Source organism: Alosa pseudoharengus, unplaced genomic scaffold, assembly GCF_046254945.1.
Source record: "Alosa pseudoharengus isolate Yale_2024_CS ecotype anadromous, Long Island Sound unplaced genomic scaffold, YU_APseudo_1.1 YU_APseudo_1.1_scf_1, whole genome shotgun sequence".
Taxonomy (NCBI): Eukaryota; Metazoa; Chordata; class Actinopteri; order Clupeiformes; family Clupeidae; genus Alosa; species Alosa pseudoharengus.
The window spans coordinates 54,314,873-54,338,901 of NW_027468564.1; the positions used below are offsets into that span (position 1 = coordinate 54,314,873).

The window sequence follows — 24,029 nt, forward strand, 5'->3', positions numbered from 1 at the left end:
CTCTGGCATTTTATATTTGAATAGTTTACATGTATTCAGACTGAAATATATTATCCAAATACAGAGTATATTCAATGTAAATCTCCTACAAAGAGCCTTTACAGACGTCTCTTTTTTGAGACTGTGGCACTGAAGAGTGCTTTTAAGGAGTTTTAGACTCCTCTCTGTAACCTACATTTGCGCTAACTAAGTCAGGCTTAAGTACTTATACTGTGTGGAGCGTTAGGGAACAGGACAGACTGTGAATTAACGCCTTAGTTTCCCCGTGCTCCAGACCCAAGTGTGTTAGAAAAAGAGGCTGTGTGTGTGTATATATCTGTGTAAATGTGTGTGTATGTGTGTGTGTGTGTCCTCTAAGTTAGCTGTCAGTGTCTCGTGCCTGACCAGAGCATGGGAAGGGGGCTGGAAGGGTTGGGGCGGGTGGGGGTGGGGGGGGGGTTGAAAATCAAATCATTGTCGGAGGGGCCATGGTGTCCCCGTAAGAACTCGTTAGCCATCACATGCGCTCCTCCTGCGCCGGCCGTGCCTGGACGCTCCACTGACGCCCATTCAGCCCCACCGACTGCTGGCCACTCATTTAGACGTCCAAATCGAATCTTGGCCCGGCGCATTCTCCCCGACATGCTGTTTGCCACCTTTGTCCAGCCAAGGAAACTGGAACACACGACAGACAGGTCACACATAGCCGCATGCACACTGGTGGCCTGTGTGTGAGGCCGCTCGCCGCGCCCTGTCCACTGATCTACGTTAACGCCGTAGTGCGTCATGTTGTTGACCACTGTCCACTGACTTTACTTTCAGATAGTTATGGAGAAGCTCCATCCTCTGAGAGAGAAATGTTAGATACGCTCCTACAGCTGCTGTTATCAGTGTCGTTCAGTCAGGAGGCTCACACAGGTGCACGTCCTTCCCTGTCGCTTATTTGGTGAGTGCTCAGCTTAGCACTCGGAAGGCAGGAAATGGGTTCCTATGGTCAAGTCTGGTGTAAGTTAAGACTACTGCTAACAGTGCTGGGTGCAGCTTTAAAGCAGAACGTGTAAAGCAAATTAGTAGCAGGAGTGAAATGAAATAAAATGTCACAAAGTACTTTAAAAAGTTTAAAAAATTAAATTAAAAAAATAGTGAGAACTTATTTCTGTGTATAATATTTCTCTGTTTTAGAAGTTTTGTTTCAGGACATTAAAGTTTAAAAGAAGTATTATGAAATGCAAAGAGACAAACAATCGATATGCATAGAATAGACTGGAATACCAAGAAAGAGGGTGTGGGTTTAGAGTATGTCTGAAACCAGCAAACTCTGCATTCAGCACAAAAAGTTCCTTTAAGGGTTTGTAGAAAAAAAATACAGTTAAGAGCTAAGGACCAGCCGAGGCATCAGGAACAGCTGGAGCTGTTGTGCTGGTGTGTGTGTGTGTGTCTGTGTGGGGTGGTAGTGTGTGTGTGTGTGTGTGTGTGTGTGTGTGTGTGTACGAATGTATTTGTGCTTTGGAGGGGGGTGGCAGAGGTCCGGCATGTGCAGACCTCACGCCCAGTAACTCAATTCAGCCCATATGTAATTTAATTCCCCGTCAATCTGTGGTGTGTGGCTCATTTAGTGACAGCACCAACCTCCATATCTCCACACACAGACTATACACTGATAAGGATGCCCCCATCTGAACCCTCACCATGAACGAGAGATATAGATAAACAGAAAGAGAGAGAGAGAGTGAGAGAGAGAGAGTGAGAGAAAGAGAGAGAGAGAGGCCTATGGTTTATTACATTACTTTGCAACCCCTGGAATCTATTCAACAAATCATGATGACATTTTCAGTTTTCAATCACAGTTTATCTCCATCTAACACCGATATTGACCCCAATCAGTTTCCCATAGAGCAAAAGTGCTGACCTGCCTGTGTCCCATGGCCTGTCCATTCCCATTGCTTAGAAATGGGCTCTCCCTTTTCTCCGCCTCTATGCACACTAAACATTGACCATATGTGCGAAAAACGCTGCACAAAAAAACCAACCCCACAATCCAGCTTTCCTCTCTCATTCCTTCCCCCCCCCCCCCCTCCATTTATGAGGCCAGTCCTCAAGAACTCCCACTCTTTCCTCCCAGTGGACGGGGAGCTGGCCACAAGTGCTCGTTGGCTCCAGCTCCAGCCAGGGCCGTCGGCATGCGCACAGGCCGGCCCCTCCCTGCGACCTCCGAGGGGTGAAGCCTTCGCTATTCATCATCCCTCTCTCTCTCTGTCTAGGGGTCGTGACCTTGATGTTGTTTTTTTGCCTTTCTTTCTTTCGTTTGTTTGTTTGTTCTGTCTCTCTCTCTCTCTCTCTCGCTCGTCCTCCTCGTGTCCATTTTGGTCGCGTCTGCTGCTGACTTGAGTGAGTCATTCTCATTAGCGCAGACACAGACAGCTCTTATTGCCTGCTTTCTCAGCTGCCTTAGCTGACGGCTGAGGAGATACCCCAAGTAAACTATACTCGCTCTCTGTGTGTGTGTGTGTGTGTGTGTGTGTGTGTGTGTTTATGTACTTAAGGGAATATGTCTGGGCTTGTTCTCCCTGCAGAGTTAGCTAAGGCATTTTGATTTAATTTGCCAATAGCGCATCATCTCTCTCTCTCTCTCTCTCTCTCTCTCTATCTCTCACCTCTCCATACCTTCTCACAGGAGTCTGCAAACGCCCACTACCTGGAGGGCGGGGCCTCAGCACAGGGATTCCAGTTCTTCCTGCCCATTGGTGCAGGGGGTGGCTTCCAGCTCCCCTCCTCCCTGTTCATTGGTCGGAACGGGGAGAAGCGCACGTCACCCGAGCCCTCCTCAGACGAGCAGCTGGCCTGCCGCTGGAAGAAGGTGTGTGTGTGTGTGTGTGTGTGTGTGTGTGTGTGTGTCTGGGGGGGGAGGGGATGGGGCGTGGTGGAGCCGTCGTTTAAGTGAGTCCCTTCAGAAAGTGTTGCGGTGATTGAGATTCAGCCATCAGTGCTCCACCAAGCTTAGCTACAAGGGCAGAAATCACTAAAGAATGTGTTGTGTGATAATGACATGTTGGCTCTGATATAAGTAACTCTATATCTATTTGGGAAAAATACTTTTCACCTACTATAAAAAACATAAAAACAAAACACTCTTGTTAACACCTTGTTAACACTGTTGCTGCCATTGTAGCTTAAGAAGGCCTCTAATACTCAAGTGAAACCCTCATGCATCACATCATCTAAAGGGCTGTCTGGTTTGCATAGAAGAATTTGATATGTAGAGATTTTTAAAAACAATGTTCCAAAGGAAATAACAAGAAAGGTATAAACGTATAACTTATCAAGTTATAACTTTAAATAATTAAGATGTCCTCCATATTTCTTTTCATGCTTTATTTCCTGCTATCTGAGCAGCATATGGCGTGTACTAAATAGACAACAGGGCGTATTTTTTAAAACATTAGTCCAATAATTCCTGAAGAAGACTTCAGACCGTGTTAGGAGCAACCATGCACCCTCTGGTGGTCAAAGTAGAAAGAACGCCCCTTAGGACTAACTGTTAACAGCATTAAACTTGGGAGTGCCTGAATGCACGATAACAAAAAAAACTACTTGACTTTTTCAGTAATGTTTCTGAGTGGATTAAACACAGTGTATTGCCACATTACTGGGTAAGCACAGGGAATAGCTCTATAGTTTAGGTAAGAGTTTGTGAAGATTATTACCAGCTTATAGCCTAAAGAAGTTGTGTATCTCATATGTATCAGGGATTACGTTCATTTGCTATTTCTTTTTGGTTCTTGGTCATCATGCTGTAATAAGGTTATGAATTTGATTTCAAAAAGTACATGTTCAAGTGCCCGCTATACCGACATGTGGAATGCTATCTAAATTGTTCATTGTTTCCTTCTTTGCCCCTCCTTTTCTGCAACTCTTTCTTTTCTTCCTGTCGTTTTCTCTGTCTCACATCTTGCTCTCTAGTGCCGCCTGCTGTTCGACTCGCTGCAGGACTTGGTGGATCACGTTAATGACTTTCACGTGAAGCCTGAAAAGGATTCTGGGTACTGCTGCCACTGGGAGGGGTGCGCACGCAGAGGGCGTGGTTTTAACGCCAGGTAAGGCTTTAACCGCTTCTTTATGGGTGATCTGTAATGTTAATTGTAAAGTCAGTATGGAAAAGTAACTAATGAAATGGAAAATATGTTTTTGACTTTTGACTTTTGTTTGTATCCTTAGTCCTACCTTTCAAGATAAACTATTTTCATAAAACATGTGGAATTTATGACTTTATCTCTTAATAGAAAAAGTTATAAGATAAAAATATGTTTCTATGGGGTGTTAAGGAAACAAAGTCATAATAATAATAATAATAATAATAATAATAGTTAATAAAGTCAGACAATATCATTGTCTAAACTGATCTGTTCTTGACCTGACCTGTCTTGTTTTTATTATCATGCAGGTACAAAATGCTGATCCATGTTCGCACCCACACCAACGAGAAGCCTCACCACTGCCCTACCTGCAACAAGAGCTTCTCACGCCTGGAGAACCTCAAGATACACAATCGCTCACACACAGGTAGGAAAACCACACACACATACACATACACATACACAAGCACTCACACTCACATACACAACCACTAGCGATAGCTATGAAAACCAGACACACACGCGTGCGCGCGCACACACACACACACACACACACACACACATGCAAACTGTCTCATTTATCAGACCGTATAAAAGAGTCAGTTTTGAATGAAACACAACCTTTTTGTGTTCAAATAGTCTTAGCAGTAGTTTTAAAATAGTTTTAATTGAGTATTCCATTTTTCTAATTGAATCATGTAAGGTAAGCGTACTGTATATGCTGAGGGAAAAAAAAGGAAAAGAGAAATTGTCACGTTTAGAGACCATTTGGAGCTGAGTTCTATGTTATGAATCTCCAAAAAATAGATTGTTAGACTTGATAACATCATGTTTAGTCAAGTTGAATGCATGACTCTGTAGTCGGGTGTAGAAGTAATTTAGTTAATATTTTGTGGATAAATTGGGTCTAAAATAAATATAAAGCATTGTTATTGGTGAAAGGCTGTTTTATTAGCACAATTGTTCAAAATTGATTCCATAAAGATTTATTTTTTTGATAATAAACTAAATCTTTATCATGGAGACGGGAAATGTACTCTGAATTATAGAGTGACCCATATATATAATATAATATAATATGTTAGGTGCCTTTCCCTTTAGAAGAAGAGACCAAACAACTCGAGGAGAACCTGTCTTGGATCGCAGAGGAGTGTCATGCAATGTTCAATGCATTTCAGCTGAGCACTGCAAATTACAACAAAACATTACGTGAGCTAACTGGATAGTTAGAAGGAACTAGGCTATGTTCAGATGTAAAGGTTTAGCAACATTTGCATAGCCTGTTACTCATGTCATTAAAAACCAATGGTGAATTAACTTAATTTCATTGCCTAGGTTACAGACACAGACTTGAGAGATGGAAATCAGCAGATCAGCTATTATTATTTGTAAAAGGAAGATAACTTTGATAGGACTTCAAGATGAAGTCTTAAAATGAAACATGCTGAATGTTGTGCCACAGTATTCACAAAGCATGGTTCATCTCAGAGCATAGATACAACTCAGCTCCAAATGGTCTCTATACGTGTCAATTTCTCTTTTCCTTTTTTTTCCCTCAGCATATACAGTACGCTTACCTTACATGATTCAATTAGAAAAATGGACTACTCAATTAAAACTATTTTAAAAATACTGTTAAGACTATTTGAACACAAAAAGGTTGTGTTTCATTCAAAACTGACTGTTTTATACGGTCTGATAAATTGGACAGTCCTAACTTTTAATGTATGATGTCATCACGCTATGTCTTAAGTATACTGCTCAAAAAAAATAAGGGAACACTTACAGTTTTCCACAATTGTTAAAACACATTTTTGAAACCTTCCACCCTTTTCTCCATTCTCAAACTACATTCACAGAATGTCTGACAGTTCTTTCAAAATAAAACACTCGCCTCAAAAGTTTCACTTGTGCTCAGAACCAAACAGTGTCAGAGTACCGATCCAGTGTATGATTGAAGTGTTCCCTTAATTCTTTTGAGCAGTATATTTTACAGATTGAAAAAAAATTACAAAAATACAAAACAAAGTATTTTGATAGAAAATATGAAGGCATTTCCATCATTCCAATCAAATACAAATTACAAAGTAATATTTTGTATTTTGTATTCGTATTTTAAATACATGTGTCAGAAATACTGCCCATAGCTGCACTCAAACACACACACACACAGACAAAACACACACACACACACACACACACACACACACACACACACACACACACACACACACACACACACACACACAGTGCAGAAACACATATACAAACATACACACTCACATGCACAACTGCTCACGGGTAGGAAAACCACACACACACACACACACATACAGAACTGCCCACAAACAGGTAAGAAAACCAGACACACATACACATTTGTTTTCAGAACTGCTCACACACAGGAAGGAAAGCCTCCCTTGTTATCACACATACACACACTAATAGATATACAGTATCTGTACATTCATGTACACACACAAAAATACACATACCTATGGGTCAATATATATGCACATATACACAAATTCTCACATTTAGACCCTTTTTATAGCATGTAGGCCTAAACACACACACACACCCTGACACACATATACAAACATTTATATCCTGTCTATCCGGGTTGGATATTTTGGAAACTTTTGAAAAAAATAAATGTGCCAACCATTTTTGATTCTTTCACCAGCCACTCAATAGTAAATAATTATTTTGTGTCCATAGAATGTAACCATAGAATACATAACTGTGACTATACCACACCCTATCCCTAATCCTAAACCCTATCCCTAACCCTAACCACATGCCTAACCACAAACATTGTTAACTTAGTGGGGACAATAATTTTGTCCCCATAAAAGACACCTTGACATGTTTTAATAGCTTAGTGGGGATCCTCATGATCAGTTACATTACAAGATCACACACACACACACACACACACACATACATACATACATACACACGCCCCCAAACACATGCTCACACACACTTCTGAGTGCATACAAACACCTACCCACAATGACATACCTTACCATACCTGCATACCTCTCTTTCTCTCTCCTGTAGGCGAGAAGCCCTACATCTGTCCCTATGAGGGCTGCAACAAGCGCTACTCCAACTCCAGTGACCGCTTCAAGCACACGCGCACGCACTATGTGGACAAGCCCTACTTCTGCAAGATGGTGGGCTGCCTGAAGCGCTACACCGACCCCAGCTCCCTGCGCAAGCACATCAAGGCCCACGGTCACTTCGTGGCCCAGGAGCAGAACCCCTCATCTGGCATGGAGGCCCTTCTGAAGGCCGGTCGCCTGGTGGCCTCCTCCGGGGGCCCCCCCATGCTTGGTTGCGCCCGGCCCAAGGGCGACTCCACCCCTCCGCCCGAGCTGCCCTACGTCGCCGGGGCCCACATCGTCCTTCCGGGGGCTGCAGCGGCTGCCGCGGCCCTCTTCGGGGGCCACGGCCTGCAGGGCCTTGGCGGAGCCTCGCTGCCCCTGTCCAACATAGGGCCCCTGGATCTGAGTGCGCTGGGGAGCCGGGTGGCCTCCACCCCAGGCCTGTCCCACGGCGGGCACCTGGGCCTGGGCAAGCCCCCGTCCCTGCTCTCGCCTCTGTTCCCGGGGGCCTCTCTGGGGCTGGGGCCCCTGCTGGCCGGCAGAGTCCGGGGCCGCAAGAGGGCCAGGGAGGAGGAGGATGATGAGGACGACGAGGAGAGGATGGATGAGGAGGATGGAGAAGAGGAAGAGGTGGGCTTCGGACGCGACCCCATGTCCTGGGTTGTCATTCCACCCGGGATGGTGGTGTTAAGGCCGGCTGTGGTCAGCTAAGCAGCGGGGCCCTTCGGGAAAGGGTGCTGAATGGGTGTATGTGTGTATGTGTGTGCACATGTGTGTGGTTGTGTGTGAGTGAGAGAAAGTGTGTGAGAGCATGTGGGTGTGTTGAGAAATTTTGGCGAAGGGACGAATTTCCACCATTCCTACAACGATTCATAGATAGAATTGAACGCTTTTTTTTGTCTCTCTCAACAAAAGCTATAACAGAATAACCCTATTCGTTCCCTACAGAAGATCGAAATAAGAGTTGGAAGCTATGGGACAGTTTACTTGAACATTCCTACCTGAGGCCTATGAAATAAGCATGTCTTAACCAACGACACGTTGCTTCCTCCTGGTGAACAACTTGCGAGGGGGTAGCATCTCCACGCTAAAGAGAAAGGGCAATAAGGCAGTTCCAGAGGTGTGACTGGACATGTGACTCACTCCAAGCCACCTGTCCTGAGGCTTATGCGGTCATGCAGTGTGACGACAGTGAGGACACGGTCACTGTAGGTTCAGTCTGATGTTGACAGAGACCCTGAGAGGCCACCATGGGACAGAACTTTGTTTCTTTTTTCTCTCTCTCTCTCTCTCTCTCTCTCTCTCTCTCTCTCTCTCTCTGACACACCTTTGCCTTTCCTTTCAACAAATTTTGCTTTCCCTCCCAAACCCTCTACATTCTGTGGCAATACTATTGTGCTCACACACTTGTTATTGTGAGGGAATACAACGGTAACACAAGGGAATGCAAAAACAAGCATTGTAAGGGAACGCAAGGTAGTAAAGAAACTAGTGACAGGATACAGATGTATTTCCAAATACGGGGAACTCTAACTGTGGCTTCTTAGGGGTCCATACATTTCAGAGTGCTTCTCAAAGGCAATTTACCCTGACAGTCCAGCAACATAACAGCCCCCTTAAGGCTGTCTGTCAAAGCATTCTTTTGCACTTTATGCTGTTCTAGAACCATTTTTTTTTCTTTCAGTTTTACAGGACCTCTACTTCATGACATAGCAAACAAAAACAACAAAGATACATTTGTTTGTTTGTTTGTTTGTTTTTAAAATGTTCTTTAAAAGTTTTTTTTTTCTCTGACGAAAGGCAACACATCAACGTCTCATATCTCAAATGTTCTTTTATATGAATTCCTTTGTTCGGGGCTTCTGAGTCTTTGTATGAAAATTGATGCTATTTGTGTGTGATTTCTAGGCAGACAAACCCCATGCAATAGTGTGGTGCAACTGAAACAGTTCTGACAGGCTGTGGAGACAGCAAGAACGGACCATGAGCTTTTAAGTTTTGAAGCCGAGTTAAACGCTTTGCTTTTTTCGTCTGTGACACTAACCTACCCTGCCGCTTCAGTTGCCCCCTTCTCAAAGGTTAGAAGTTGACGTTGCACTCAGACAAGCCTCAAAAAGAAGCTCTTGGTGGACAATCATCACATTGCTGCTTATTGCACATACTTAACAAACTCTAGCTTAGCATGACACATCTGTGAAATAAAAAGCTAAATGTAAGCTGAGAGAGGAGTAAATTCTATACATATTACTAGCTGTGTAACAAGGAGGACCAGTAGCATAGCCTACTGCAGGACTTGGACCATGGTACTGCTCATATAACTGCTTAACAAATGTGAGTCAAGACACATGGCTTCCATGAAAAATAGCCTACTAGAGATACAAAAGTTCTTTTAGGTAACAACAAGTATTGACAGTAAGTAGGTACAGAGAAGCAGATTAAGCGAACACATTAATGCTCCAGGCCATTTGTAGATTCACTCTTTGTCCAGGGATCTGCTAGGTGGACGCAGCTCACGGGCCTCTGAACTGACCGCCTGTTGTTTACTGAACGTGAGATGTGTTTGACAGGTGCTTTGCGTCAGCGTTCGGTTCCGTGATCCTCCTCCTCACGTTTCCTCAAGAGGATGTGGACACTGTGGTCCACCTATTCCCGTCTTTTGCGTTTTTATCTCAAACTGAGACACCCTTGTTCCTCCATCACAAGGCTATCAGGGTGCGGTATTGCACTTATGAAACAATTTAGGAAAGTAAACGAAGTGACTCACATGGTCTCTATGCCGACCATCATTGAATATGCAGTATCTGAGTCAACGCAGTATGCCGGCTATGCTAGCTGTCACAAGTCCACACCTCTTTTTGCACCATTGTGGCTGTGCTGTTGTTTCATGAGTATAAAGTCAGTCAGCCAATCAGCTGATAGGATTCATTCTATAATATTTCTGTGATGACGAAACATTTTTAATGTTGATTGTATTAGCTTTTTTTTTTTAATTGTCCTTTGTCACGTATTGCTGCTCTGTGCTTCCATTGACACGGACCTGGTCACGGTCTACTCCCTGACACATTATGTTTAAACATTAACAGATAAGCATTCACTTACGGTAATAATAGATTTCTCCTATTTGAAATCAGCAGCTGAGCATTCTTTTGTGTGTGTGTGTGTGTGTGTATGTGTGTTTGTGTGTATGTGTATGTGTGTTTTTTAAACCATTTAGCTGTTGTTGTTTTTTTATTTGCACATAAAGATATTTAATTATCAGTATTTTAATGGTCCGAAGTGCCTTCTATTTAGGTGAAAGTAGACAACATACAGTGTATGAGATAAGCATTTATGTAGAGTTATCTGTATAAATGTATATTTTCCCCCCAAGTCTTTGTTTTACGGACAATTGTGAGGGATCCATAAAACTAAAATGTGTGCAATTAGAACCTCTTAAGAGGTCTCTGCTGTTGTTAAGGATGTATTTTGTAACCGTTAAAAGAGAAGTAATGTCTTTTTCCTCAATTCAACTCCTGCATCTAAAGATTTTGTTTTGCACCTAGAGTCAGACTGGAGGATCTGGCCTGTAGAAAAGACACTAAGAACTACAGGACTTCAGTTTAGTCCACGGTGGTCCACAACTGATCCCACACCGCAAAGTGTAAAAAAAGAAAGGAAATGCAAATGTGTGTTTCAGCCACAGTTGAGCTCGTTTTACAGCACAGACAATCAGTAGAATGCAGATCTGTGAAACCAAACCAACGTACACACTCATTGTCTCAGCTGTGGTTGAGGAAAGTGTTGAAAACAACAAAAAGGGTTTCGTTCCCAATGGATCAGTGGTCGTGTACCAAAAAGATGCGTGCAATTCTAGACACAGCACACAACGCTTGGAACTGAAGACACTGACGACATATTAGTAGGGAAAGGTCTTTTTTCACATGTCGATAGAATTGCAAAGAAAGAAAAAGGTTATGGCACATTAGAGTTAATGTGTTAAATTTGATGTGTAGATTTTATTATGTTTCTAATTTGCCTCAGCTCCGACAGCTGAATTAAAGGCAAAAAATCTGCCATTTTAACATTTCTAAAAGAAAATGAAATGAGTACTTTTCAATCTCATTTTCACCACTGAGGGGTGCTATAAATTAAAAAAAATGCAATCACATGAATTAATGTTTTTTTTTTAGAAACACAAGAAAACAGTCAAAATGTAGTCACCAGTAATTATCAAGTCAAACTATTCTTGTAATGTTGATCTATTTTGACCTCTTAACCTGCTGATCAGTGATATTAGTGTGGCCAAGATAAACGCTGACAATTCATATGTCTGGACACATGTTAATCTTACATATTGTTATGCTTACATGTTGTGAATGTTGTAAAAAAATAATTGGCATAGTCCTTTTCACAGAGAAAAAGTGATTTTTTACACTTTGTTATGTGGGACCAAGGGTGAAATGTAGCATTTAGTATAATTCATTTCTAAACTGATACAGTTTTGTCACTGTAATGCCGCCCTTGAACAATCAGGCTTAGGACATCAAATAGAACTCCCAAATGAAAGTGACAAGTGGGAAAGCCCATTCAAATACGAACCCTCCTGTTTCTTTTCAAGCCATCTTTGAGTCAGCTTTGTTATCAATGGTTACGACAATGGCAACAATGTCAGATCAAGAAGAATAACACTAATGGTGTTAATAAAACAGCATTTGACAAACACTACAGTTGTTGGGTGTGTGTTTCTGTGACGTGATTGTGTGTTTCTGTAACTCTTTTGCAGCCTCAAATAATCAGATCCTGCTCAAATAGCGCTCCAAACTGTATGTATGCTGTATGTTAAAGGCGTATTCGTCCTGGAATTATATCCTGCCCCCCCCTCCCCTCCCTCTTTCTGTGCCTCTTGTTCTCAAGGTACAAGTATAAATAAATAAAATTGAATTAAGTTCATTTCATACAAGCTATCTGTTGTATATTTTGCTGATAGTGAGTAATACAAAATACAAATGAACCATTGTTTGAGCCCTATGACACAATTTCCGTTGTGAAAGAATTGCAAGACAAAGAGAAGTACTTTGTGGAGGATATGCCATTGATGTGGATGTTAGTTCAAGATAACTCACAGTTCCTAAATCACCAAGTCTTCTGTTTGAGCTTGAGTTAGTGTAAATTCACAGTAAATTGACAAACAGTTGACTAGCAGGTGGGTTGTCCTATTTAATAACTTAGTTAAATGATAGCTTGTACAGTATCTGAAAGAGGCTCTCCAAATAAAGCATTATTGCAGGTGGCTCTTTAAAATGTTTACATTGGAATGATTTATTTTGCCTTCCACCTGTGACCTCAGCAGTGGAGGCGGGCCACACATGTGACCTCAGCAGTGGAGGTGGGGCCACACCTATGACCTCATCAACAGAGGCGGGGCCACACCTGTACCAGTGTAAAACCCTGTTTGGTGTGAATCCACTGTCCATCTGCAGGTCTGGGGTCACGGTAGCCAGGAGCGGGTCTACAGAGCTGGAGTACAGGAGCTGGAGTACACGGTAGCCAGGGCTACAGCAACAATGACAGGGAAAGGTGAGTCTACTCGCTCCAGCTGATTGTCTTACCTGACGGATTCAGGCCCTTGTAGCCTATTACAGTTTAACTATAGCCTACAATTAATGTAGTTTATTTATAAACAGCAAAACTATATAGTATGTATAGGGTCAGGTTTACAATAACTGTCATCCAAGTGCAGAGTGTTGTTTGTGTGTGTGTGTGTGAGAGAGAGAGAGAGAAAGAGAGAGAGAGAGATGTGTTGTCATCATCGCAGGTAGGAGCGAGCCCTTTTAGTCAGCCTTAGATGAATTTGTTACCCATCTTAGCGCTAAATGGTTACCCCATATTGACCTTTTAAGTAGAATTAAGTGTGTCGGCATTAACAGCTCAGTTTTTTTTTGCTTGTCGATTAATATCCCATCAGGGGTTCAATGAAGTGCATCCAGTCCAGTCTAAAGAGGAAGGACAGTTGGACAGAACCACAGTGTGGGGCTGAGCTGCGTTCTAGAGATCTGACAGAAAATGATAGAGGGGGAAAGGGAGAGAGGGATAGAGAGATAGAGAGAGAGGAATGGAGACAGAAGCCTGAAGGCTAATTGCATGGTGATGCTTCAGAGGCTCATTTGAGGCTTGGAGGAATGTAAAACACAAACGCAAAGCAGATGTCACAGAGGCTCTGGAGAGGGAGGGAGGGGAGGAGACACAGTCTAAAGACACACTCAGGACCCTATCATGCCGATCTAAAATGCATTATCGATCGCGAAAAGCTTACATTTAGGGGTGTGTCCAGTCCACATTCGGGGTGGTTTTGTCAGGCGTCGGAAGCTTGGCCAGGCGTGTGTGGTCCATATGGGCAGGTGGGGCAGCGAACTACCTGAAGTATCCATAAAAAATAGTTCCTCAATAAATCATTGCTCCAAGTCTATGTTTAATAATATGATTGTCACATTAACTATCTATAGTTTCTGTAGGGTTTCCAACTATTTTTGGTCTGTTGACATCAACTTTTGGATGATGGTGGCGATTCTGGTTGAGTTTAATGTGTCATGCAACGTTGGGGCCGCTGGGTTTTTGCACATCGGTTCTACCGCGGTCCACTGGCGGCTCAATGTCAACGAGAATGTCAATGCATGAAAACAAACAAATACCATAGCCTAATATACACGCCATAACTCATAAGAACTTTAGAAATGAAACCAAATCCTAGACAGTGTCCATTAAATTAGCCTATTGATGATTGCAAATAATAAAACACATAAAGCAACAATGATGTTAATTACGATAAGGTCACATTTTTAATGGGCATAACACAACATATAGTTTTTATTAATTACTAATTAAAATTATATGAGACATAGAACTGTTCTGAAATTACTTTAATATGAAAATATTGCACAACCTTACAACAAGCCTATAATAAAGAGATGCATTATAAATATAATAACATAAATAATTAATTAATAACATGAAAAATATTATGTTAAAACAGATACAAAGTATCCCCCCAAAAAACCCTCTGTCTGCTGTTCCTTTTAAATAATTTAAAACCACCATCTAAAGGGTTTCTTCCGTGGTTTCCCTGGTAGGATGGTTCTTGCGTATGCCAACTGGTCCGTAGCTGTGCAGTTTGTGCATTGGTAACCTCCCTCCAGATGCCTTAGTAGTGCTGGCAAGAGAGCTAGCAGCCTGGGCTTCCGATCCGAAGTGCTGCTGTTTGAGGGTTCCAGTCCGGGCGTGTGCAGGGCTTAGCCGCACAGTTCAACACAACGCAGGTTACAGGTACCACTCCTGAAAATAAAAAATGGAGGGGATTGGAAGAGGTACAGAGGTACAAGTATAAAATGCCCATAGAATTCTTGAATTGCATATCTTGAATTTCCCCTTGGGGATCAATAAAGTAAGTATGTATGTATGTATGTATGTAAGTATCTATCTATCTAGAATTATCATGCATTTCCCTACTGCAGTGTGATATAATCAAAATCTATATTATTTTTTATCTGTATAATGATATCATGATATATCAAATTTGATGTAAATACAGCACAATTAAGACATTATGCAAATAGCACAATGCGTGTACATAACAAATTAATCAAATCATCAGAGATTGGTGGCGCATAAACATTACACAAGTATAAAGGACAAAGTACATACATTCCTAGACCCTAAAGAGTACTATACTGATATTGCAAATCAAATGTATGATTTTACCTCCATTAGTACAGAGTGAATTAGGCTTAAAGGTGGAAGCAAATATGGCGAAGGGATATTGGGATGAAGTGATTAGGTTTTTAATGTTGTGGGGTCAAGGTGCATGATATCTCTCAAGCTAGTTGAGGAATGTTCATGATTTGGTTTTACCATCAAGAGTAGAAGCAGAAATTAAAATGCAACGGTACATTAGGGCAAATAATGAAATAGAACAATAATCATGTGTTATAATATTCACTCTGAAATGAAAAAATGAGTTTGGCTGCACTGAAAGCTCAAGGGGCTGTATCTGTAGTTCTGTCTTCTCAAACCGCAACACAAGATGAAGATTGTGTATCACAGTTTTGGTTGCAGTTCACGTATCATTACAGCCTTAATAGATGTTATTGTGCAATTGTTTTTCTGTCAGGGTTGGCGTTGTATCCACTGACATACAACCCCAAATCAGAAAAAGTTGGGACGTTGTGTAAAATGCAAATAAAAACAGAATTTGATAATCTGCAAATCTCGTAAACTCTCACAAATCTCATAAATATTTAGCTGCAAAAAGGACGCAGAAAACATCAAATGTTGAAAATGACATATTATCACTATTTCATGGAAAATATATGTTCATTTAGAATTTGATACCAGTAACATGTTTTAAAAAAGAAAAAAAAAACTTGTCTCCTCTCAAGTTAGAAAGTGTAATAAGACCAACAGAAAATGAAACGTGGCAATTTTCTAGGCTGATTTGACATGGAACTTTACTCTCATTCAGGCGTAATAATCCAGTCACTAATCAATTTGTCTGCTGCAAGCTCAACCTTGTTGCTGGAAGTTAGCCTAAGGGGACTATTTTCAGGTGCTGCATGATATCATTGTGCTGCTGCGCCCATGGTTTCCCTTGATTATTACGCTGCAATCTGGTGTGGCTCTGAATGGGCTAACGTCACTAGCGTCACTTGGAATTACGATCTTTCACAATGTTGCAATTCAATAGTTACAAAACAATTCACTGCAAATGTTTTTACATGAAAAATTGTCTTTAAAATTGACAAACATCATATGTAATTCAAGGCACAAGTCGATCAGGACCAGAAAATAATTTCTCTTTTGCCATTGACTGCCGTTCATAATTTTTCAAAAGATAGGTCCCATGGTGGCCAACGGAAGGGGCGTGACTTCGGCTCTCTATTGATACAGATAGCTAAGAGGTTTGGAAAGGTTACCGCCCCCGATGTGGGGGAAAGCATGCTAACATCACATAAATGGGAAAAGCCCATAAAAGTTCTGGCAGGAAGCGATGCATAAGGATGTAAAACCAGGAATGCACTAATATTTTGTTTACAACCAGTTTGCAACAATTATTAGTTAACACTAAGTTGTAAACACTTCAGAAAAAAATATTAAAAACTTTGGATATACCAAAAAACTTTTATGTAATTGCTTCCTGCGAGGACTTTTACGGGCTTTTCCCAAATCACGGAAGTAACGTTGACGCAGTGGTAGAGTAGCAGCAGAGAGTAGAAGCCATCAGGCAAGTGTTATTTAAATAAACTCCTGGTGTACTTACCAACTTCCAATGCCTCGTTTTATGAGTACAGAACATATTTGTACTACTGTAGAAGTTTCGTACCATTCAGGGCATTATTAGTGGGGTAATTTACGAGATACTCTATTGGTTCCATACGCGCCTGCACAAGCCATTAGTTTCTGTATTCGCCTGATATCGCTACTCGACCAATGTTCGACCAAGGGAAAACAGCTTCTGGGAGGGTGTTTGGCTCGAGGTCATGGTGCAAAGGACCCTAGGGTGAAATTACTCCGAACCATCACTTTAATTGCCACACCCAAGACTTGGCTTTGCGCCACGTTATGCTGGGTGCACGATAGGGCCCATTGTGACATATTAAGCACTTTCAGATATACGTGTAAGACCGGAGGTTCTGCCGATGTTAAACGGTGGGGCCGTATATCTGAACAACATAACCGGTCATATGGAAGTCAGAATTTCGCCGGTTGTTCTACTACTCCCCCCCTAGTATTTCATCCGGACATTATGTAAATGTTCTGTGTCTGAACGAGGCGTAGAACATGCGGTTAAAATTCAAAACTAGTGAGAGGGCGTGTTGGTGACGTTTCTTTCGTGCGTCCATGTGTTTAGATCTGACTTAAATGCCAGTGTTATGATGGAGTGGCATAGTGGCATAGAAAGATGGAGACATCACGGAGCTACTGTCCATTAGGGCATACAACATTTTGATAGAACACATGAAGGCACATTGTAGCCTACAACTGCATGGCAAGGCCAAACGAATTCAAAAGACTGAATCATAAGCAGAAGGTGCTGAAAAGGCAGTAGCCTACAGCGACGTCGTTGACGACAATAACAGGAGTATTTAATAAATTGTTAGCCATCACGGTTTTCTGTTCATTGATAGCCTTCTCATGACCTCAGAGCTGAGCTCGCTGATATTTGTTGAGCATAAATATGGCTAGAGAAAATGAAAATGAAGAAAACGCAACTTTGTTCCAAGCAACAGACACATGGGGAGAGGATGCTTTTGGAAAAAATAAACCATGGGAAAACAAACCACTTCACTGTTAGTATTTTGTTTGTTGCTTAAAAACGTTGTATGATGGCATTGAAGTCTTGAGTTAGCCTACTGAATTGGCTGGTAGCCTACCATAAAGTTTGTGCATGCTCTCTCTCCAACGCAAACCAGATTTGGGGTTCTATAGCCAAGTAATTCTGGTACATAACGTTGAAACAGATAAATGTGTTTATTCGAAGCACACATACAAATACTGTAGGTCAATTTCAAGTGCGCACTTACGTGACTAGCCTACTTCAAGTATTAGCCTACGTACAATAGATTTCTCTTCTTTAGCCTACATAATGCATAGGCTACACTTTGTAAACAAAAAGCAGCTGTGACAGGCAGCGGCCGCATATATTCTGCGTCATATCTCGCATCTTGTGAACTCTACAAGCCCCCACCCCTCTCTCGACTACCACACAGAGATTCTGTAATGTGCATGTATGTCGTTCACACATACATCCCTATAAGGTCAGTATAAGGTCCGCAGGTTTGTGTAACGGATGCCAGCTAGCTTAGCTGTGCTTGTGGAACGTTGGTAAACCTCACTCCCCGACGCCTCAAGAGTGCTGCTGGCATGCGAGCCAGTAGCCTGGGCTATTGGCTCAATTGTTAGCACGCTCGCCTCCCGATCCGAGGTGCTGCTGTTCGCGGGTTCGAGTCCGGGCGTGTGTAGGGCTGAATCGCGCAGGTTCAACACAACGCAGGTTACGTTAGCATCATATCTGAATCATCCGAAGGGTAGGACCTCTGTTTGACAAACCTCCGCATATACTCCGGAGGTTATATCTGAAAGCGCTTAATTGATAAGCTGATAACCAGGAAACGGTGTGGTCATTTGAATAACAGGATTATAATAAGAGGGCCCATGATAAGGCAGTTGCATAAGCCTGCATAGGAATCACATAAGATTCCAGTTTCATATACCTCAACTGCACAGGATTCCAGTGACCACAAGGAAGGCGTGTTTATTTTAAGCATTAGAAGCATTTATATTATTAAATACGTGGGCATAAAATATTTGATGAATATTGAAATATCAAATATCTTCAGTTGTAATGTCACCTGATTCAGAAATGATTGCCTGAGTAATTGCAACTGACATGACTATGTTTTCTCTTTCCTTGTCCTTGCAGGTGACAGATACTACGTAAGGTGCTGTTTCAAAGTACTACTTGCCATATCACTGTGTGCTTTGGGTGCCCTCTACGTGACGGACTTCCTCCCTATAAGTATTGTGAATCAAACATGGCAGAAAGATGGTTTCCCCTTTCAATCATTCTCCAGATTAATCTTCAGTTCACCTACTTACCCCCACCCTCAACCCCACAAATCTGAAAGAGTCCCTTCCAAGTTAATGCCGATAACAGGTGTCAACGCGACCAAAACCACCACCACCACTCCCTCTCACACCGCTGTCAAAAGCACCATCATGAGTAGCACATCCACCACTGCTAGTACCCTGGTGGCAACAACCACGGCCGAGGGTACCAGGCAGGACCACGATGCCTACCCACGGCAGTACCACTTCCTCATAAACGAGCCTGACGTGTGCCAGAGGCAGCAGCCCTTCCTGGTGCTCATGGTGCCGGTGCACCCGGGCAACGAGAGGGCCCGCCAGGCCATCCGGAGCACGTGGGGGAATGAGACCGTGGTTCAGGGCAAGGTGGTGACCACGCTCTTCCTGCTGGGCAGTCTGAACAGCGACGTGGCGACTCCAATGGCGAAGGAGATGGTGTACAGCGAGAGCGCGAGGCACCACGACATCCTGCAGAGCGACTTCCTGGACACCTACCTTAACCTGACCATTAAGACCATGGTGATCATGGACTGGCTGGCCACATACTGCCCAGGCGCCGCCTACGCCATGAAGATCGACTCAGACATGTTCCTCAATATGGAGAATCTCATGTCGCTGCTGCTCATGCCCCAGACACCCAAACAGAACTACATCACTGGCTACCTGATGTGGAACCGGCCTGTGGTCCGCGACCACCGCTCCAAATGGTATGTCTCCGAGGAGCTCTACCCCAAGCCCAACTATCCCACCTATTTGCTGGGGATGGGCTACCTCTTCTCCAACGACCTCCCGGAGAAGCTGGTGCGGGTTTCCAAGGATATCAAGCCCTTCAACATCGAGGACGCTTACGTAGGCGTGTGCCTGACACGCTTGGGGATAGAGGCCAGTGTGCCTCCTGACCCCTCACAGTTCAAAGCGTACACGTCAGGGCCGTTCAAGCGTTGTGACTATGTCAAGGTCATAACCACAATCCTGGGAAGTGCCAACCAACTGCTGGAGTACTGGGCGGGCTATAAGAAGGGTGGACCCCCCTGTTGAGGAGGGGTGTTGAGGCAGTGAGTGACTGTCAATAGACTGTGTACATTTTTAAACTATTTTTGTAAAAATTTTAACATTTTGTTAAATATTTTGGTAACATTTTGGTACTTGACAGTATCGCCATAAGACTAAGATGACACATGAACTCTAACCCTAACCCTAATCCTAATCTCTAACCCTAATCCTAACCCTAATTTGTTATGACAAAAACCGAATGACAGAAGCGTTATGTCATAAACGTTTATGACTTGTTTATGACACGTTGATGACACTGTCATGTCACTCTTTTGTTGATACTGTCAAGTAAAGGGTAACCAATATTTTTGTAAAATAAGATCTTATGTGATTACTTGAGTTTGACTTTTAAATACAGCAACAGAGAAACAAATAGTACTTGTACAGCAGTATGCGATTGAAAGTTTGAAGTAGATCTGTTAAATGTATGGTGATCATTTTGTTATTTATTTAATTTATTTTGTTTGGCAGTGAATGTAATGTTTAAATCCACAGGTGCTGCAATATTTAGTAAAACAATTCTATTTTGTTCAAACCAAATAGTTTTGCACCATTCAAATGAAATTGAGCTATATGAGCTTGGTAGCATGATAACAAAATATGACAAATGATCATACCATGGTAAAGTAAAGACATGGTTTTGGTTTTCATTATTTATTAAGTTAATTGGGTTTCCATTACTGTACTTGATCAGGTGAAATACTGATTAAGGATGGAATTTCAGACCATAAGATAAGCATTGTGGATACAGATTATTGTCTCTTATTGCAGTTGTCTCTTTCATGCGGTTGACATAAAACTTAGGACAAACCCTTTGTTTTTTAGCTAAACGTAAAAAAACGTTCAGAATTCACAAGACCTATGATTGATCCCTGAAAATATTGAAATAGATTAACACATTTCAACCTGATACAGTACACATATAAGATAACAATCTCCCTCTTCAGAAAGAGATTGTTAGCTCATAGGAGTGCTGTATCAGGTTTAAGTCAGGTGCACACATGCTACTGCTCAGAGGCAGTACTATGAATGAATGACCTAGAATTGGAGTTTTCCCAGGAAAACTTGAAATAAAGCTGTTGTGTTCAAGTAACCTGGTTGTTGGTGTTGTATTTTGAGGTTGTACAACAAACGGCATGACACAATGAAATAACTCACTACCAATCCAGGGACGGGCCGTATGGTAGGTACAGCCCACATCTAACCCAGGGTATTTTGCTATCAGCGTGAAACACGTCTTCTGATTGAGTGGTGCAACTGGCCACTACTTGGGCCAACTGGCCAAGTCATAGAAAAGATAGCAGAAATACACTGGGACAGATGTGGACCTTACCTACCATACGACCCGGCACGGATCTGTCTAATGCAGTGTTTCCCAAAGTCTGGGTCGCGACCCACGGGTGGGTCGCAGGAGATTTTATTTGGGTCGCCAGCACAATTTATGTTGTGTTATAGGCCTAACTGATACCATTTGTCATTTGATACCAAGAAAGCTAACAGTTTTCTATTAGGATGTAGATTGTTAACTACCACAGTCACGGTTTTGTCATAAAAGCTCATGAAACTGGCGCATGAAACTGGGGGACGAACGCATCGCAGAGGGGATGCCAGCATGGATATCTACCTCTCAAAATGAAACCGTTCTGTGGGGCGCCTGCCATGTACCTCGAAGTTGCAAACTGCAAGGGACACGAATCCGCCTATTTGCACGAACATTAATAGATCAGCTCCTCAACTTTACCTATTCAAATCTAGTGACCGCGCTGTCAACTAAAGCAGACATCCATAGACCGGACATAAGGCCATTCAATTTGCATACAGTTTCGATTGCAGATGCAATCTTTAAAGTTAATAGCAACCTCCTCACATTCTTATTTCTGATTTAAAATGCACAACAGTGCATTATAGTCTACAATTTAAATGGGCATTTTAAACAATATTCCTCTCGTTTTCTACCTCGCTAACTCCAAGGCGCATTCTTCCGGCTATTGCGCAAACGCCTCTTGTTCTGATATAACGACTATACAATATAATATAATACAACAATACAATATAACGACTTGAGTTATTTGCTGTTTACATTGGAATTGACGTCCACAGTGTATGGACCCATTTGTCTACAACGCAACTTAGCCTACAACATTTTTTTTTTAGAAATACAGGAACAGCTTACTATGCTGACGAATGACGACTGCACAACATGCGAAAATTTCCCCTACTCTCGGATGTGCATTAAAACGTATCTTTTCAGTAGTCATTTCCAACTTTTCACGCTGATGGTGCTCAAAATGCAACACAACCGTGTTCAAAGCAGGGATCCTATAGCAATGTTTGGTTGGGGGAGGCATAGAAAAGTTGGAGAAACTGTGGCCTAAAACAATATTGGTGGTTGCAGGGTAGATTTGAAGTGAAATGGGTCGCGATGGTCTGTCATTTTTAAAAAGTGGGTCGCCAGAAAAAAAGTTTGGGAAACACTGGTCTAATGGACCCGTTCCAGAGTCCAAACGCACATCGGCCCGGCAACTTAACCGTTCTGCGGCGGATTAGCGGCCATCCCCATGCTCCGTTATAGACTCAGATCCGTATTACAGGTGGGGGCCAAACCAGCGTGAAACACGTCTCCTGAGTCCTCGATTGAGTGGCGCTAATATTGAGTACACAACCAGTATTGAGTGGTGCTAATACACTACCAGTATTGAGTGGCGCTAATATTGAGTACACAACCAGTATAGACCTCTCCAGAATATATCCCGCCTCCTAGCTTCCGTATCCATCCAACTTCCGGTCGTGTATTGTCTATGGGAAATAACATGGCGTTTTGAAAGATCGTACCTGTCAAACTCTGTAGGTGACAAAGTAGAAAAAGCTGCTGGGCAGATTGGCCTACACACTTCTGCCATCTAGTTTCCACTGGATTTTTTGATTTTCGGTGCCGTTTAAGAAATACAGTCTATAGTATATTACTTAAACGGCACCGACAATCAAAAAATCCAGTGGAAACTATATGGCAGAAGTGTGTAGGCCAATCTGCCCACCAGCTTTTTCAACTTCGCTACCTACAGATGTTTTACCGGTATGATATTTCGAAACGCCATGTTATTTCTCATAGACAATCCACGCCCGGAAGTTGGATGGATACGGAAGTTACGGAGGCGGGACTTATTCTGGAGAGGTCAATTGAGTGGCGCTAATATTGAGTACACAACCAGTATTGAGTGGCCCAAATCTGCCCCAAAAGTCGACACAAACACTGCTTGCATGTTTCAGCTGAAACATCTATCTGGTGCGGACCTGGCCCAGAGCCAGACACCATGTGTAAGCTACAGGCGGATCTTAAGGCTCTCATGCATGCTGATCTGCATGGGGAAGTCCAGAAACTCAAAACATTGCATCCTTTTCCTGAGTCCATTGTATGTACAAGGCATGCCATGGACAGCTCAACAGGCTGGAGGACGCACATTCTTATCCAAGTGAACTAAGGTCAGTGGTCCACGTCTACACCACCTGTTTTCAGGACAGAACTCTCAGGCATGTTAACAGTCACTCTGGGAACATCTGCTCAGGTCAGCTGTATGAGATTTATGGTTGTTTTCCCCCCATGTATTTCAAAGCATATATATTTTTTGTGCATTTGCAAAATAAAATGGAAAGTGACAGTGTACAATTGTAAGAAGTGTAAAACAAGTGATCATCCAGCAGTGTAATGGAATGGTGTTGGTGGCTTGGCCTACTAGTTCAGCTAAGGCTTGTGTAATAACAGCAGCTCTGGAGTCATATGTGTGTGTGTGTGTGTGTGGGGGGGGTGCGTCTGCTCAGTAACAGCATTTTACTTTGAGTAATGTTGCTCGAACCAACTAAAATGACCCTACATAAAACTAGTAGCCAATATTTATAGAACAAAACAGAAAACCTGTATGGAGCGTGGTGAAAGCACACCGTGATTAATTGGTGCTTGTTGCGTCTGGTCTTCTTGTCAAGTATCCTTGTCTAAAGGAGACAGATAGTGTAACTGGCTATGATGGATGACTAAAGAGTCTTCATTAGAAGATGGGCAACTTCAGGGCAAAGTTGCGTCGTGCAGGCTGCAATGAGGTGATGGTGAATACAAAAAGAAGGGGAGAGGATGGAGTGGCTG

The 24,029-nt window shown here is 42.5% G+C and overlaps 2 protein-coding genes across 2 annotated transcripts in view; both read left to right on the forward strand.

The window, feature by feature from the left end:
* Window positions 1–11,926, forward strand: part of glis2a (GLIS family zinc finger 2a) — a 31,281-nt gene extending 19,355 nt beyond the window's left edge. Inside the window, exons 4-7 of the mRNA XM_076293161.1 lie at window positions 2,654–2,836; window positions 3,940–4,073; window positions 4,421–4,539; window positions 7,179–11,926. Of these exons, the coding sequence (XP_076149276.1) occupies window positions 2,654–2,836; window positions 3,940–4,073; window positions 4,421–4,539; window positions 7,179–7,936 (1,194 nt within the window). The 3' untranslated portion in view covers window positions 7,937–11,926. The remainder of the gene's footprint in view (window positions 1–2,653; window positions 2,837–3,939; window positions 4,074–4,420; window positions 4,540–7,178) is intronic.
* LOC143119495 (beta-1,3-galactosyltransferase 2-like) lies at window positions 8,401–19,879 on the forward strand. Its single transcript, XM_076281041.1, has 4 exons — window positions 8,401–8,433; window positions 12,685–12,747; window positions 14,495–14,524; window positions 19,040–19,879. The coding sequence occupies exons 1-4, from the start codon at window positions 8,401–8,403 to the stop codon at window positions 19,877–19,879; spliced, it is 966 nt and encodes a 321-aa protein (XP_076137156.1).
* The last annotated feature ends 4,150 nt before the right edge of the window (window positions 19,880–24,029 follow it).